This window comes from Lates calcarifer, linkage group LG10, assembly GCF_001640805.2.
Source record: "Lates calcarifer isolate ASB-BC8 linkage group LG10, TLL_Latcal_v3, whole genome shotgun sequence".
Taxonomy (NCBI): Eukaryota; Metazoa; Chordata; class Actinopteri; family Centropomidae; genus Lates; species Lates calcarifer.
Window position 1 is genome coordinate 10,242,457 of NC_066842.1, and position 17,416 is coordinate 10,259,872.

The 17,416-nt window shown below is 39.6% G+C and overlaps 1 protein-coding gene across 1 annotated transcript; it reads left to right on the plus strand.

Moving 5' to 3' along the window:
- The first annotated feature begins 559 nt into the window (after positions 1–559).
- LOC108876711 (disintegrin and metalloproteinase domain-containing protein 10) lies at positions 560–15,853 on the plus strand. Its single transcript, XM_018666395.2, has 16 exons — positions 560–758; positions 2,918–3,068; positions 4,913–5,031; positions 5,177–5,335; positions 5,902–6,002; positions 7,618–7,767; positions 8,636–8,728; positions 8,812–8,995; positions 9,320–9,483; positions 9,609–9,792; positions 10,562–10,712; positions 10,834–11,017; positions 11,125–11,233; positions 11,337–11,557; positions 11,650–11,776; positions 12,746–15,853. Exons 1-16 carry the CDS (start codon positions 692–694, stop codon positions 12,967–12,969), a joined length of 2,388 nt encoding a protein of 795 aa, XP_018521911.1. The 5' UTR covers positions 560–691; the 3' UTR covers positions 12,970–15,853.
- The last annotated feature ends 1,563 nt before the right edge of the window (positions 15,854–17,416 follow it).

Genomic DNA, 17,416 nt, shown 5'->3' on the forward strand with positions numbered 1-17,416 from the left:
AATGGGTGACTTTGGGGCTTTCCTGTTAGTTTTGTTGTGAGACAGGTTAGATGATCATTTTTATTAGTACATGGTACCCTCATGTAAATCATCCTAACAGGGCTTCACACAACTCTTTGCAGGGCCTTTAATCCATAATAACAGAACATAATAATAATAATGTTTTGTATATAAAATCAAGGTAACTACTAATAACTTAAAATTAAATGTGATGTACAATATTTCTTCTTAACTGTAATGACGTACAGGTATAAAGCAGCATAAACTTAAATACTCAAGTAAAGTAACTGTACCTCAAAACTGTGCATTAGTACAATTAGTACATAACTTGAGTAAATGTTCTATCCACACTGTAAAAATATAAGAATTGTTGGGATGTGATAATATCGACACATAAATATTAAAATATACTTTGGTTTTTCTGTTCCTCATTTTGAATGTGTCTGTAATGGTGGAAAAAGATGCATACATTGCATTCATTACATGACCCCCAGGCGCAGTCGGAGCTGTGGGGGCTTGCAGGCCTGGATCATGGAAGCGTTTGGGGGGAAGGGATGCCAAGCTGCCCTGCGTCTGACGTCAGTGCGCAAGAGAGAGAGGAGGCGATGAGAGGAAGCTGCAATAAACACACAGGGCGTCTGCGCCTATCTAAGTAGGACAATAAAGTGAAAACGGCATCAATGCTCTAACAATGGATTTATCAGATATGCTTCTTCTTAAAGTTTTCCTCTTCGTGTACTTACTAAACTACACCCAAGGTGAGTGAGGCATTTTCAGATAAAACCTTGTTCGCTCTGTTGAATCCATGAAGCGGCGGCTGAGAGGAGCAGAAAGGTTGGTAGCACGTTAGCTAACAGGAGGGATCAGCGGGGCCTGCTTGTTGTGAAGAGGACTGCACCCTTTTTGCCGTCTTACTTCTAGCCAACAAATGCTACATAGCGCAAAAGCTGACTCGGATTCGTGCAGTTGATTTAAATAAAGCGACACTGCTGTGTTGTTTCTGTGTGTTGTCACGGTTTTTATTGTCAGGTTTTGGTCGGTATTGTTGTTATCGTGCGAGCAGCGCCGACAGCCATTGTTATGAGAAGATGGAGATGCCGACTGGTTTAACGGACCGTTAGCTTTGTGCTAGCTAACACTTTAGCCGCTAACACTGACAATTTTGTCAAAAATACTAAGTTTAGCCTTTAACATTATGTTACCTGAACCAGACCAGCGGTAGCAATTTACATGACATGACTTTTCAGGTTTGCTGGCATTGTTTTGTTTTCTGTTTTGCAGCTGGTCAGTGCTGTGTGTTAAGCTTTTCTCACTATTTTCCCATTTAACGTACCGCTAGCTGCAATAACTTTGGATTAGATATTTACAAAATAATTATCCTGTATTATTTTTTTGAGGCAAAATTACTTTCCTATAAAATGCTGTATTGACTGTCGAACCTATGGAATCATACAATTGCTTTATATGCTCCTGTTGTGGTTTTTAATGTAGTATAGCGACATGAAATGATGTCTACTAGTACTTTTATTTACTCCATATTAATCATTCGCAGTCCATATAGTTTTCACCTCAAATTGGATCCCTGTCAAAAGTAGTAATTACTGTTGTTTCACTAATTGGCCCATTTCGTGTGATGAAATTAACGTAAAAAGATGTGTGTGATTGTGCTTCACAACATTATTTTATAAACATTATGTTGATTTGTGTTGGTGTTTTTGACTATTTCGCATGGTTTGTATGATCACAGAAATGTAGGAATCAGGGATCCTTGTGTTTACTCAGTGTTTACTGTCTTATTTGCCGTAGGCCTTGAGGAATTAACGTATTTCAGAACAGTCGCGGCTTTCACTTCTCATAGTCACCTCAATGAAAAATTTAATGTTAGCACTTAAATATTTCATAATGCACATGACTGCTGAAGCCTGGTCTACTTACTCATCTTTGTTACATAGTTGCAGTGAATCCTGTAATTTATGGCTCACCAGTCGGGCATAATTACCTGTCAGAGAGTACTAATTACATATACTGCATTTACTGAAAATACTCTCGTTTGGTTTATGTTATGGGGCAAAGATCTAGGTAGAAGTAACTTTCAGAAGGGCTCAAACGGCCTTAACAAAATTACTGTGTTCTCTTGAAATGGAGTTTGTCAGTATGCTTTTGAGTGTGAAGCAGTTGGTAAAATGGGTGGAGGTGGTCGAGAATTTTTTTCCTTCGAGCCCACCACCCACTCTTCTGGTGGCAAAATAATTATGCTGTGACGCTGGGGGCTGTTGTTAAGCACAGCTCCAAAACTGGCATCCATTTGACTTAAATAGATTTAGCTGGATTTTAAAACACAGACCATGCTGGTTTGCTGTCAGTTTCCATCATTTTAATCCCCCTGCCTGTCAAATATCTGCCTGATCATCTGTTTTTTTTGGGCGCCAATTATCCTAACATGTACCATGCCTCAGTTATTTACTCTGAAACATAGCTCTCACACTGTAACATCACTTCAGAGATTTAAGTCAACATATCTAATGCTTGAAATATATTATTTCACATACAAAACAAGTGTCTCACAGTAAGAGTGGCCGATGTGATTAACATGTTAGTGTTTTATTCCCAGAATTAATGTTTGCATGTATGTTTTTGTCTTTTATGGGTATATTTTTATGTTACTTTTCCTTAAGTTAAATTCTCTGTGTAATGAACTCTGAGGCACAAACATAAACCATACCCACATTAGTTTTGATTATGCATTGTGCATACGTATAAAACATAGAATAAATGACAGGTTTTATCCATGCATCTGGGATGACGTGTTGTCATTTTCTCAGATTGAGTAAGGGAATTCGTTTCATAGGATTTGATAAGGGTTGGATTTTCCTTGTTTTTTGTTGGTAACAGGAGTTCCTCTGTTCTTTTCAAACAGGACACTACAGAAATCCCTTAAACAAATACATCCGTCACTATGAAGGCCTGTCCTACGACACAGAGCTTGTGCACAGCAAGCATCAGAGGGCCAAGAGGGCACTCTCTCATGAAGACAAGTTCCTCCATTTAGATTTTCATGCCCATGGAAGGTTTGTCTTTTTTTTTTCCCAGATATTAACCCAAAGGGAAATTCTGTCTACATCTCTATGTTTATGTCTCATCATCTATCTCCTTATTTACCTGTCCGTTTATTTACTTGCAAAGCTCATCCCATATGTCTGCATTGTTTATGAATAAAGGTGGAGGTCAGCTGTAGCAGAGATATGCAGAGTGATTGAAAGTTATTTACATCTAATCCCTTTTTATGAAATCATAGACCTGGTCAGGAGTGACACTTTGACTCTGCGACGAGGAAGGATTTAATATCTCAGCCCATTTTTTTCTTTTTAGTTTCTATATTGGTTTATTGGCACTAAAACAATTATTCAATTCATAGATGGACAGAAAATTAACTGGCCAGTCATTCAAGCTAACAGTAATACCAGACATTTCCTATATCCAGCTTGTCAGTTGTGAGGATTTGCTCCTTTTCTTGGTCTTTTGTGTAAACTAATACTTTTGGGACTGTTGGCTGGACAAAATAAGAAGTCTGAAGACAAAAACTTTGGCTTTATATAATCATAACAGATATTTGTTGTTTTAGTTTAGAAGCTTAATCAGGAGATTCATCAAGAACTTTATTAAAATTATTAATCGTTGCAACCCTAGTTTGGGTTTGTTCGGATTTCCTGTCATATCCTAAATACATGCATGTCAGGTGAAGTAGAACCTGTGAACGTGGTTGTCTGTATGTTAGTTAGGCCTTTAATGGATCAGGTGTTCCCGGGGTGTTTCCATACATTTGATACCTGGGTGGGAGCCCCCTCAAGGTATAGAGGATGCTTGGGTGGATGGATCCATGTATAGTAGTCCTTGGCATGGTTCCTCATCCAGCATTTTGAAGAGGTGGTGTTGTTTGATAGAAAGTGTCCACACTCTCCATGACAAAGTCAAGACCATCTGGCTGGGAGCTTGGCAAAGGCTGTTTATCATCCTGCCTGTAGCAGGGCCTGCTGTTCCCAAACTCTGATGCTGCTTAATAGGGAAGAGAACGATAAGAGCTGTGCAAACAAGCACATGGAAGGAAGATATCTGTTCCTTTGAAAAGCAGGAATGTGTCAGCCTCTTTTCCTCTTGACTTCATAACAAAGCTAGAGACACAACTCAAATTCTTACATTTAATTTGCGGCACCCTCCACCTTCCCTTTGCCTGATTTGAACAAAATGTCAAAATATTTCTGAAATAGCTGATATTTTTCTGCTCTCTGATCTCTGTGCACTCTACACTTTACCCCCTGAGACATGAACAGCCATGATTCAATAGATACCGTACACATATAGGTCAAGATTTATGTGCCATCACGTCAAGTTTTACATCAAAATTTTCTTGCAGTTGATTGAGCTGCTGTATACTGACCTAGAGAACAGTAACTTACACACAATGCAAACATACCGTTAGAGCACTGTGTAGGTGTTACATGAAAATCATGATTTACTGTAACATCTTTGTTTCCTTACCATATGTTCAATCAAAAGCAGCATTGTTTCAAGATGTCCTAATTTTCTGCTCCCTTTCTTAAAAGATAAAGGCTCCAGTTTCCCCTTCTGCAACAGAAAGCAGCTCAGATGTTTTTCTCTCTGCCAAACCATGCCCTTGCTTTCACCCTTTTCCCCATTTCATTTGCATTTTCCTTTTTCTCAAAGGCTGGAGGAATATTGCTTACCCCCTAAAGTGCAGCCAAATTCAGATCCACATCCAAATCTATAGGCTCATACTCTGTGACATGAATACATCAGCAGCAGACAGTTTTGGGACATTGAGGAAACAAACGTCTTGCTATATAGAGAACACAGTTGTCCCGTGTTGTATAGCTTTTTATGTCTTTGATTTCAGGCATTTTAATTTAAGAATGAAGAGGGATACCACCTTGTTTGCCCAAGATTTAAAGCTAGAAGTTTCAGGAGAAGAGATTCCATATGATACCTCTCATATCTACACTGGAGAAATCTATGGTGAGACTGTGCTTCTAATTTAAATCAATTGAAAGCAGTAATGTAGCCCTAGGCATTTTGTTGTTCATCGTGTTTTTTGAAATATGAATGCCTGATCTTGTGTGACTCTGCTGACACCTACACCTCCTGTAATTTGGGTTCCCAGGTGAGAAAGGTACCCTGACTCATGGCTCCATTGTGGATGGTAAGTTTGAAGGCTTCATTCAGAGCTACCATGGCACATACTATGTGGAGCCTGCTGAGAGATACCTGGAGGGCAAAGATGTGCCCTTCCACTCCGTCATCTACCACGAGGACGATATACGTAAGTCCCCAGCAACCTCAGTTACACAAATACTTTGACAGCCTGTTTTCATGTAATTATCGGGTATGTGTAATTGCATGCACACATGCATATGTAAATGTGTGATCGGGAAAGTGCAAGGTTAGGGTAGTTGAGCTGATGGAAGCAGACTAGTGTGATTCCCCCACCCCCACCCCCACCAGGGAGCAGAGATACCTGGGGGTGCTAATTAGCTGAGTAACACGATCTTTCTCTTGGGCTACCAGCTCATTTAAGCAGTCTTTACAATGTTGGTACTGATAGTGAACACCAAGTACACTTCACTGCACTGGCACCCCATAATTTTACATCATCTGTGTACATATAGTATGTAGCTGAGGGGCAAATTAAACAGAAATGTGAGAAGAATTGCTAATGAGAGAGACAGGAAAGTAATGGCTCACACAGCAAAGCTAGGCTCAAGTGGCGTGTAAGTACATCCATTAGCTGATCATGAATAGCGCCAGAAATAGAGTGACTCAGGGGGTTAAGTAGCTAACATTGTCTCCCATAATCCTAACAGTGTTGTGTCTGCCTCTCTCACTCAGACTATCCGCACAAGTATGGCCCAGAGGGAGGCTGTGCTGATAGCTCAGTGTTTGAGAGGATGAAGAAGTACCAAGCCTCTGCTGTTGAGGAACCACCCAAGGTGAACTTCACCATGCACCACCATAAACCCTCACAGTGTGAAGGAAAAAGATTGTTTGGTTTTTGAGGAAAGTTCACATTTTTTCTTCCTACTCAGGGTCAGAGACGCCCATAGGGGCCTTTTTTCAAGTCTCTGTGCAGTTTGAAGTTTTATTGACTGGTGAGAACAGCCTATCTCAACTTAATTAATGGATGTCTGCACAATAAATTAGAAGCTCATCTCAATAGCAGGATACTTCAGTCTAAAGTAGGGTTGTACTCAGTAATGCCTGGTTTCCTGTTTGAAATTTTAAACCCAGAGCCTGGAAATACACAACAAATAGCAAGCGTCCAACGGAGTATTATTCCCATTTATTCCCATTTTTTTGATATTTGATGTTCACACTCTATGAAGAAGTGACATTACTGCTCCTCGCCACACAATATTGAACAAGTATACCTGTCCAATTAAACTTGTATTGTTAACTTGTCAAACCCACTCAACAAATATTTTTCACACATAAATACAATACAATGCACATATAGTAGCAGTTACATTATGTTTGGAATTACTTTTCCCAAAAGCATATTAATATGACCTGTTAGGGTGTATGCTCATTTATAAAGGAGGTGGATTTGAGGTTTGACATAATGTAATTTCTCTTTAAACTGTAGAATTACATGCTATAAATATGTAAATTAGAATTTAGGTAGATCAGCCATTGTAAGAGAGGTTGTATTTTTTACTAATCTCATAGTTTTCCATAAACTAAGGAAAGTTGCATTAATCACACTGTCCAGTATCTCATAAAACTAGCCCCAGTTTGTACCTCCCATGTAGTATCATTACGTTAAAGTCACAGCGCTAAGCATCCAATTTTCTGGAAAATAACCACGCAGTGATCTTTGAAAAATCCAGGAAAGCCATTTAACAACACTTACTGCCGTTCTGAAGGTATTTACAGAATCCTCCCAGCCAAAAAAGACTTTTAAACCCATTCTGAAATTGTTCCCCTTTTTTAAATCCAATTAAAGATGCTTGCCAAAAATGACATGTCCTTGTTCAATTTATACCACATGAATCAAAAATAAAGTGTATTGATAGATACTGCAGCTTCTTTCCAATAGATTTTCAGTTTGCTTGTGTTTTACAAAAAGAGCAAGACATAACCTCCAGCATTTAAAAACTATTACTACTACTACTATATTTTAGTCTATTACTGGTATTTATTTTACAATCAGATGCTTAGCTTCCTGACTGTAATGGTAATACATGAGACAAAAACTGGGGCTATGCAAAACTACACAGAACATGAAATAGGCACACAGTGGTTGTCAGTCTGTGCTTTTGAAAAAATGAATTTGCCCAAAACCAAATCATTCCTTTAATTGGATGTTTAATGTGCTTCTGTTCCTATTATTCCTTCACTATTTTCCCCACCATATCTTCGTATGTGACATAAGAAGTAAATGATCCTCAGCGCAGTTGCAGGCCATCAACATACTGCAGCTGAAAAACTACAGCCTAAAAATACTGGGCATTATTTATTTAGCCACTGTTTGGTTGAAAATGCTATATATATGTTTTATTTAACCATCTATTTCCTTCTCTCCATCTCCTGTGCTGCTCACACTAGGAGCTCCACACTGAGGCAGGCTCCAATGACCCTGTGCTGCTGAGGAAGAAGAGAATGGCTCAGGCTGAGAAGAACACCTGCCAGCTTTTCATTCAGACCGACCACCTCTTCTACAAGTACTACAAGACCAGAGAGGCTGTAATTGCTCAGGTAATACACAGTCAGTGTCGCTCACTTGACTCATGCTACTGCGGTGCTGTTAAAATTTAATTTTACACAGTGAGTATGCAGGATTTTTCGTCTGGTGATGTTGGTGCAGAGGCTCATTTTTAACCAGCAGAAACGGCAAATTAGTATAAAGTGTAAAGGCTAATTAGTATCGGAATAATAACACCTCTGATTCAGTGCAAGGGTGACTCATAACACTTAGAACAGAGCAACAAAAACAACAAAAAATCACTCTAGGGTTCACTCTAGGTTTTAATTCAGTAATGTCTGGTTTACTGTTTGGAATTTAAATTTCTTAGCCTGGACGTACACAAAAAATAGCAACAAATAGCAAATGTCCATGAAAGTATAATTTCAGTGAAAGAATTGTATGTTAAAGGAATAGTTTGTTGTAAAAAAAAATACTCATGTTCTTGCCAAGAGATTGATGAGATGGTGAATATCTATGTAGGAGATAAAGTGTGTTAATTACCTGTAATCCTCCTGTTTCCAGTCTGTATGCTAAGGTAAGCTAACTGTCTGCTGGTAGTAGCTTCATATTTATTTTGCAGTTATGAGAGTGGTATCATCCTCTGCAGCTAACTCATGGCAAGAAAGCCAATAAGCGTATTTATCAAAATGTAAAACTGTTGCTTTAATATTTTTGCAAAAAGTGTCATTACTACTCAAATACAAGATGAAATATAGTCTTATTTACACATATACTATACATTTGGTGTTTTGTTATACTTGCAATCTGAATCTGACTGCGTGATGTTGCCTGTATAGTCAACAGGCTGTTAAACCTGTGTTTAGACCCTCACAGCCAAAGATTTTATATCTAATGTTGTGTGTTACTTCTCTGTTTCAGATCTCCAGTCATGTCAAGGCCATTGATGCCATCTATCAGGGCACAGACTTCATGGGCATTCGCAACATCAGCTTCATGGTGAAAAGGATCAGGGTAAGTCTTTTACTGATTCAAGTTTACACTTTATATGTGATCACTGCCTTTGCCTCTGAACTCGTCGTCATCCTCCCTCTCAGATAAACACCACCAATGATGAGAGGGACAGGTCCAACCCGTTCCGCTTTGCCAACATTGGTGTGGAGAAGTTCCTGGAGCTTAACTCTGAGCAGAACCATGACGACTACTGCTTGGCTTATGTTTTCACCGACAGAGACTTTGATGATGGAGTGTTGGGTTTGGCCTGGGTGGGGGCCCCCTCAGGTACTAAAAGACAAGTCAGCATATCAGTGATCAGCAACCGCAAACAGTTGATCCTATTTTTAAAACAAGATATGAATAAACTCCTAACAAACAGATGCGGGTTTTAAACCATTATATAACATATTACATTCTTTCTTTCTTTGTGCAATGTTGTAGGCACGTTATCACCCAATCTTGCCTGAATATGAGATAATTCTAGGAGGGAATAATGAATACTAGTCATGACAGTAATCAGATTTCCCCTCCTTAATGAGCAAAATCCTTCATGTTTTTTAGCTGTGCTTTAGAAGAGGGTTTGTTCCAACCTGTGCTTTTCTTTCTCAGGGAGCTCCGGAGGCATCTGTGAAAAAAGCAAGCTGTACTCAGACGGAAAAAAGAAGTCTCTCAACACTGGTATAATCACAGTACAGAACTATGCCTCCCACGTACCTCCAAAAGTCTCCCATATCACTTTTGCACATGAAGTAGGACACAACTTTGGCTCCCCGGTGAGTTACTTAGATGTTCCACATTTATGCACAGTGAGAAAGAATTTATTAGGGGCTCGCACACTTTGTCCCTTCTTCTTTTAACCTGTGATTTTTTTTTTTCTTTCTTTTTTTCTCACTCTCAGCATGACTCTGGATCTGAGTGCACCCCAGGAGAATCCAAGAGCCAAGACAAGAAGGAGAAGGGCAATTATATCATGTATGCAAGAGCTACATCGGGAGACAAGCTCAACAACAATAAGTTCTCCATCTGTAGTGTTCGTAACATCAGTCAGGTGCTGGAAAAAAAGAGGAGCAACTGCTTTGTTGGTATGCCTTCCTTTTTGTGCTCCACCTTGGACTTTTAATTTCCTGTAACTATCCATACTAAGCTTTGTTTCAGACATCTAAATGGAAACTACAATATTGTTCTGAGTTTTACCCACACTGTGGAGTGTAGGAGATTTTTAACCCCAGTGATGCCTGGAGAGTTAATCCATGTAACTAAAAATGCACCATGGCATTGAAAATCAAAAACTGGCATCAGTCCAGTATTATTTTTACTGACAGTATTTGGCAGGCCGTGCTATTTGTGATGTGTTTTTTCTTCTTTTTTGTATCACTTAGTGCAACTTTCAACAGCAACATTCAATTACTCAACCATAAGACTGGCATGTCTACAAAGCCTTATCAGTTCTGCACATGCAGTCTCAAGCATATCTTGGCTGATATTAGTGGGAAAATATTAGATATGCATGTTGGCTTCCAAGAAATGTCTTGGTACACTTGTACTGCCTGATATTTCTGCTTTTCCACCAACAGACTAATGAGAGTGTTTGTTTGGGTTTAATGCTGCATTGGGCTCTCTGTGGTCTGTTTCTATTTGAACAAAAATTTAAACACTGATTTTGTTTTCCTGTTATTGCTGCAATTTACTGTCTTACAAAAAATGCATTAGTTTGGTTTTGTAATAAGATAGATTTCATAGTAAATGTCTGATGCTTCATACACGTTGAGCCCTCTGAGCAAGAAGAGTATGAAACAAAGTTTATAGTTCTTTGGGACGACACTCAATGTTTATTCTTTCTTCCCCAAACAGAGTCTGGCCAGCCCATCTGTGGTAACGGCCTGGTGGAGCCCGGAGAGGAGTGTGACTGTGGCTACAGCGATCAGTGCAGGGACCAGTGTTGCTATGATGCCAATCAGCCTGACAACAAGAAGTGCAAATTAAAGCCCAACAGAGTCTGCAGGTAGATGCCGATGTTGTTGTTTTTATGTAGTTTTTGTTTGCTTGAACATTTTAATGCTTAATACAGAAGCCAGCTCATTTGTGATCAGTCTTGACACAACACTTGTCTCTTCCCTCTCCAGTCCCAGCCAGGGTCCTTGTTGTACTGCCGAGTGCACTCATAAGGGTCGCAATGACAAGTGCAGAGAGGAGTCAGAGTGTGCTCACCAGGGCATGTGTAACGGAGTCAGTGCCCAATGCCCCACATCTGAGCCCAAGGCCAACTTCACCGCCTGCCACGGAGAGACTCAAGTCTGCCTCAACGGGGTGAGTGGCTGAAGACTTCACACCTGGAAGAACTGGTTGTTATAGCAACTTCATATTCATACCAGTCAGTGTCTGATCTCGCCTGTCCTCATGCTCCTCCCCCGCAGGGCTGCTCTGGCTCCATCTGTGAGAAGTATGGGCTTGAGGCGTGCACCTGTGCCAGCCAAGATGGCAAGGATGAGACTGAGCTTTGCCACGTATGCTGCATGGAGAAGAGTGAGTCATTTACCCTTTTCCCACCTTGATAACAGATTTTTCTTAAAAATAAAATACACTTGAGATCTGGTCTTTGTGATGCGAATGTGATCCTTCTCCTCAGTGAATCCCAACACATGCAGCAGCACCGGATCAGAGCGCCTGGCTCGTTTCTTCAATAAGAAGGTGACCACGCTGCCTGCCGGCTCGCCTTGCAACGACTTCAAGGGCTACTGTGACGTGTTCATGAAGTGCCGTCTGGTTGATGCAGACGGACCCCTTGCCAGGCTAAAGAAGGCTATCTTCAACCCAGAGCTCTATGAGAACATTGCAGAGTGGATTGTGGTATGTGTCAACTTCTTGATTCTCAGCAGGTGATAAGTTATTATTATTATGACGTGTCTTTGTATTGATTGTGTTTTGATTTTCTTCTCTAGGCCCATTGGTGGGCAGTGTTGTTGATGGGTATCGCCCTCATCATGCTCATGGCTGGCTTCATTAAGATCTGTAGTGTGCACACACCGAGCAGTAACCCCAAACTCCCCCCTCCTAAACCACTTCCAGGTAAGTCCAGAGGTTTACAGAGAAAGTTTTGTGATACACGAGGAAAAGAGGCTTATTATAATAAGCTGACACACTTAGAACAAATACAATTACATGCACACTAATACCCTACCTACTGAGAGTAATGAGCTTAATGATTAATGATTTTTCTAGTTGGCATGTTGTATGTATATTACAGACTATATAGTGCATTACTTGCCACTATGTTCTTGTTTGTTTTGTCTTTTTGTGTTTATGTGGTTGTTGTTTTGTGGGTGGTGATGTACTACTTTATTTTTAATATGAAACATAAATCTGTTTAAACTGTTTACATTCTTCAATAAATAGAAAGACTGTAGAAATACAGATATTTTAACCAGGTCTCACTGTAGCTATGATCTTACACCAAATACTGAGATAACAGGAGTTAATGTATTGCCTTTATTTGTCAGACTACTAGTGTGTATAGAGACAAGATGAATGTTGCATTGGAATAAGCTCAAATTCCTCTACTTATAATTATAAACAGTGTGTGATTAAGTATCACAAAGGTCACAACTTTTCCCAACAGCTTCAAAACATTCAGTGTTATACTTGATATCTAAATTTATTTAAAGTTTTTATTTCAAAAGAAAGGCATCTTTGCAATCAAAATTAAGTATCTTTTATCAGCACATGTGTGCCTGTTAGCCAGAGACCCTAATACACTAATGCCTGTGAGTGTCAACAGTGTCATATGATTTATTTCTATAGTCTTAATATGGTTGGGTTGTTTCTTCCCAACAGATACAAGCCACAAATACCTCTGTCTGTTGTGGATGCAGTAAATTAATAGATCTTGTTTTTGGATCTTTGGGAGTTGGGAACATTTCCTCCAGTTCTATCCTCAAAAGGAGAATGACACTAAATGAAACAGATTTCGTTTGGAGTACACTATCGATCTTATTGTCTGACTTTTAACACACTCACCTAAAAACTTTCTCCCGGCAGGTACTTTGAAGAGGCGGCGAGCACAGCAGCATGCTAGTTCCCAGGTGCAGCACCAGTCTCAGCACCCGCACTCCCACCAGCACGGCGGCCACGGAGGGCACGGCGGCCATGGAGGACACGGGGGCCAGCGGCAAGCCCAGAGGCAGCCTCAGCGGCAGGCGCAGCCCCAGAGGCACCACCGTCAGCCCAGAGAGAACTATCAGATGGGCCAGATGAGACGCTGAGACCCCCGCACCTCGTCCCCCCACCTTCCCCCCAATGCCTTGGCTCCTCCTTGTGCCTACAGTGGGAAACAAAAGCGTCACTCCATCCAAAGAAAAGCCTGACATGGTTGTTAGTCACCATCATATCCTCCATCTACAGACAAAAACAGACACGTGGAAAAGAGAAAAACACTATCTAGCAACTTAATTGGCTCTTTGTGGAGTGGACTCGACCATCAGCCATTTCCAATGCAGTGCGATCTAGCATCTTTTTCCACCTTTTTTTTTTTTTTTCTTTTTCTTTTTTTCTTTCTTCTTTTTTTTTTTTTTTTTTTTTTGAAGGAGTGCCAAGGAGTTAAGGAATCATCTGTAGCTTTAGTACATTCTGTGATGTGTTTTTTTTGTTCTATTGCAATGTCTTCTTGAGTGACACACCCGTGGCTGCTGGTGAATTGTTCCGTGCTTTTCTTTTCGCCATTCAAGCCAGAAATGAGAGACACTCAGAGGGGATTTTGCGGCACTTTTGTGATTTACACATGTCATAATGGCAAAAGACACAGGCTCCGGTCTCTCGTGCAGACAGTCCTTTCTGCATGTGACTGTACATATTTAGTGTATCATAAGTGAAAACAAACTATTTCTTCTACTGTAAATGTGTAATTCTTCACTTTTTTTCTTTTATTTTTTGGTTAGTGCTCTCAGGACTCTTAACACATAAATGAAGGAATGATGGTCGTGAGGAGTTCCTTGGACGTTGCGGTTGAGGATTCGAGGCCATTGAGTTCTCTTCGTCAGTCGTCCAGTCAGGTGGATCTCTTTCACTTTTAGACTGCTAGGTTTCAAATTTGAACAAGGTCACCATATCCCACATTTTAGGCCTTCTTTGTTCAAGGTCCCTTTTTCTTCATTTTTTTTTTTTTATTGTCTCGCTAACATCATGTTTTTCTCATGTTGCGTAACAAGCTAGATGAGGTACAGAGTCATGGGAACAGAAAGGGAAGATCACCTAGTTTGGTACACCTTTTAATTGTCTTTACTGATTTGTTTTTGATAATGAAGAACGAATAACCACTAACTGAAGCTTATGATGATTCTACCTGTTCAGATATGAAAACAAGGGAAAGTGAAGGATGCTGTGGCTTAGTTTAGAAATGAGAGTGTATCATGTTACAGAGTTAGTTTACATGAGTGTGGAAATAAATTTAAAAATGACTCCGGTGTGGATGTACAAAAAAAATATGTAAGATTAAATCATTCTATTATTCTTCAAGATAGCGAATCTTAAGGACTTTTCAATGTGGGCATGCAGACACATTTATTAAATGTGACTATTAATTGACCAAGGTCTGTAATATTTGTATGTCACTCAACACTATTTACTTTGACAGCTATTAATGTTAGTCTTAAAACAAGTGGAAGGAGCGGTGTAACGCGACAGTATTGTCAACACTATTCACTAACACGTTCTTCAGTGTGTTCACTAGTTTCACAGGAGACAAGCGGCTGTTCGTTTTGTTTTCTGCAATTTCTCCTCTGGTCAGATCACATCATGGACTGAATCCCCTTAAGAGCTCATGAGTGCAGGCCTCAGTGTGAGTTTACATCAGCGTGCCATAAACCTTTATAAAGCTGATCTTTGTGCACAGGTTTAATAAAACACAGGAAGCACCTGTAGAAGGTTTCTGGAGCCACTTTAGATGGAAGAAATGAAGGACATGAGATTGTTTTTGTGGGGATTGTTTCACCTCAGGTGTTTTTTTTTTCCCCTCACACTGCAGCAAAGCATGAGGGACGTTTTGAAAAATGACATCACTAAACGAGAGGATTTGATAAATCTGGTCATGATGTATTATGCAAAATCCCATGATTTATTTATGATGCAAACATTTTACCCACCAAAAGAGTTCAGCAGGGGGGAACGATTTGCACAGACAAATAAAGTGCAGGATTTTGCATTATATATTCAGCAAAGGATGTTTTTTTTCTGCTCTGACTTTCTTTTATCGTGGCATTGTTTTTAAATGCATGCAATACTAGTCTCAACTAATATCTAACAACACTGTCCTGATGGTCGTAATAATCACACCTGTGCTCTGGAGGGGACATTAAAAAGAAATGTGTCTCACGGTCAACAATTTACTTCACATGGCAGATGAATTGGGCAGGTCAGCAGTTGCTACAACTTCTCGTGTCTGTACAAAAATGGAGCTCTTTTTAAATTTCATCGTCTAGGCCCCTGATCACACCTGTTGGGCCTGAAGAATTTACATGTAAACTTGTACAGTACTTCGAAAATTTGCATTTCATTTGAAAATGAAAATTACATTTTGATACATCTGTTTCATTTTTTGTATTCTAATTCCAGAGTAAGTTGTTCAAAGATGTTCATATGTGACAAACTTTCCTCTCCTCTAAGTTATTTATGTTCTTATATGTGCTAGTTGAACTGGAGTTTGCTTATGATACTTTTCTCCACCATCATCAATGGTAAAAACAAGTTCAGTGTGATGGAGTTAATGTTACATTCTCATTTTTGTCTTCGTTATCCTGTGGCATGGTTTGGGTAGAAGAGCAGAAGAATAATGCCTGTAAAATTTACTTTCTTTTTAATTTCGTAGTCTTGGTAAAGTTTTTAGATAAACGTGCACTGAAAATGTCCAAATTGAGTTGAAATGTTGTAGGTGATGTAGGCCGAAAGAACACAAGATTAAAAAGTAATACTACTGTCTGATTTTAATGTTCACTGTGTTTTATACAGTATCGGAAATTTTTGTTCACTTTGAACATTTTTACTAAAAAAAAAAAATTTCAAATTGTATTGTGCAAAGAGATGTAATTTTTGGAGTACTTGAAATGCATTAATTAAAAGACTCGTTCAAAATAAAATAGACCCCTGTTTACTGTCTGTAAGGTGTGAGCTCTTTGGTTTTTATTGTTGGTTTGGTGCAGTTTTGGTCGTGTACTGAGATCACATAGAGAGAATAAAATCCGGTTGTTCCACTGATTTAACACATGAAGAACAACTCAGCTTGAGAGTTAAAATTTACAACCAGCTTGTGTCACAAACTGAAGTGGAATATAAAAGATGTGGGCACTTAACAGACAGGAAGGGTCTGAAAAAAGCTTGAGTTTTATAAGGGAAAGTGTTGGATTTCAGTGTTTTTGGAACTGCTTGGGACTAAAAGAATATCTCTGCCTCTGCTGCAACAATTTTGTCCACTGGTTTTGCAATCTGTTTCTCTAATAAACAAAGATCACTGCCGATCAAATAAAAGTCTGTTGAAGGTGCTGGAGCCGAGACTCTTTGTCTTTTTAGAAAACACATCTGCACGCTGCAGTCATTGCAATATTCATATATTGAGGCAAGCTGTCAGAAAGCTTGACTTAATAAATCCATATTGCAGCGATCAGAGTGTGTGGATAGTATGTGATCCCCCAGCTTTATTGACATGCAAATTAATATAATTTCAGTAACTTCTAAAAAGGTCAAAATGGATTTTACAAAAGTACCTACAACTTGTTTTGATTGCATTATTGTAAATATGTAAAGGGTTGAAGATTTATTTTTTGTAAAATTACTAAAAAGGGCATCATATGTTGCTAATACTGGGGTGGGCCAGAGATACAGCAGCCTGTTTTTTAATGTTCTATCATCCTTTAAATGCTGCATGATATAGAAGCGTGAGGTTAATAAAGGATCTTAGGATGAATGATGTTGTACACAGATGGACTGATGGCTGTTGGATGAAAGACTGAGAAAACTCTAATGTTTGCCTGTCGATGTGTCTCTGCTGTAGTGCTGTGCTCTGGCAGCCGTGTCCTGAACTGATCATTTACTGCAGTGGAGTTAACCTTCTGCTAAATGCAGTTGAGAGGCACCCACGGCAGAGGGAGCAGCTGCTGTGGGTGAAGTGTTGGGACCAGAGGTTTTAGAGCAGCCAGTGAGTCACCAACATCAGCACCACAGACCCACTTCTCATCATCTGTTTCCATCAAAGACTATCTTAGCAGTAGCTGACAACTTTAACCCGAGAACTTATCTCTAAATGTTGAGTGGGCTTAGTAACACCAATATTTATTTGAGTAAAGATGGTAGAGGGAAATAACAGCTGCTGCACAAGCAAACAGCAATACACACAGGATAATCCATGTGTTTGTTGTGCACTTTATTAATCATCGCCTATATTTATCGATGACTTTTTCCTCATGAGTGTGTCTGATGATGTAACAACCACAGGAAAGTGTACGTGAGATCCTGGAAGCACACATTTGCACATGCAATGGAATGAGGCCTGCTATTGATTTTCAATTCTGATCCTCAGCTTCAGTTGCTGGTTGTGACATGAACGAGCACAGTCACCCACAACTCGAGTTTAGGTTCAATATTTTCTGGATAACGCAGGCAGGCAGTTGTATTGCAGTAAGTTTGTGTTGTTGTTATTAGTCTTGCTGTAGTTCATTTTCCCAC

What these genes read in the sequence shown, in the direction of transcription:
- LOC108876711 (XM_018666395.2), top strand. Translation starts at nt 692, where the DNA reads ATGGATTTATCAGATATGCTTCTTCTTAAAGTTTTCCTCTTCGTGTAC. An exon ending in CTACCACGAGGACGATATAC is followed by an intron (nt 5,336 to 5,901) that starts GTAAGTCCCCAG and finishes TCTCTCACTCAG; the next exon opens with ACTATCCGCACAAGTATGGC. An exon ending in CCCTCCTAAACCACTTCCAG is followed by an intron (nt 11,777 to 12,745) that starts GTAAGTCCAGAG and finishes TTCTCCCGGCAG; the next exon opens with GTACTTTGAAGAGGCGGCGA.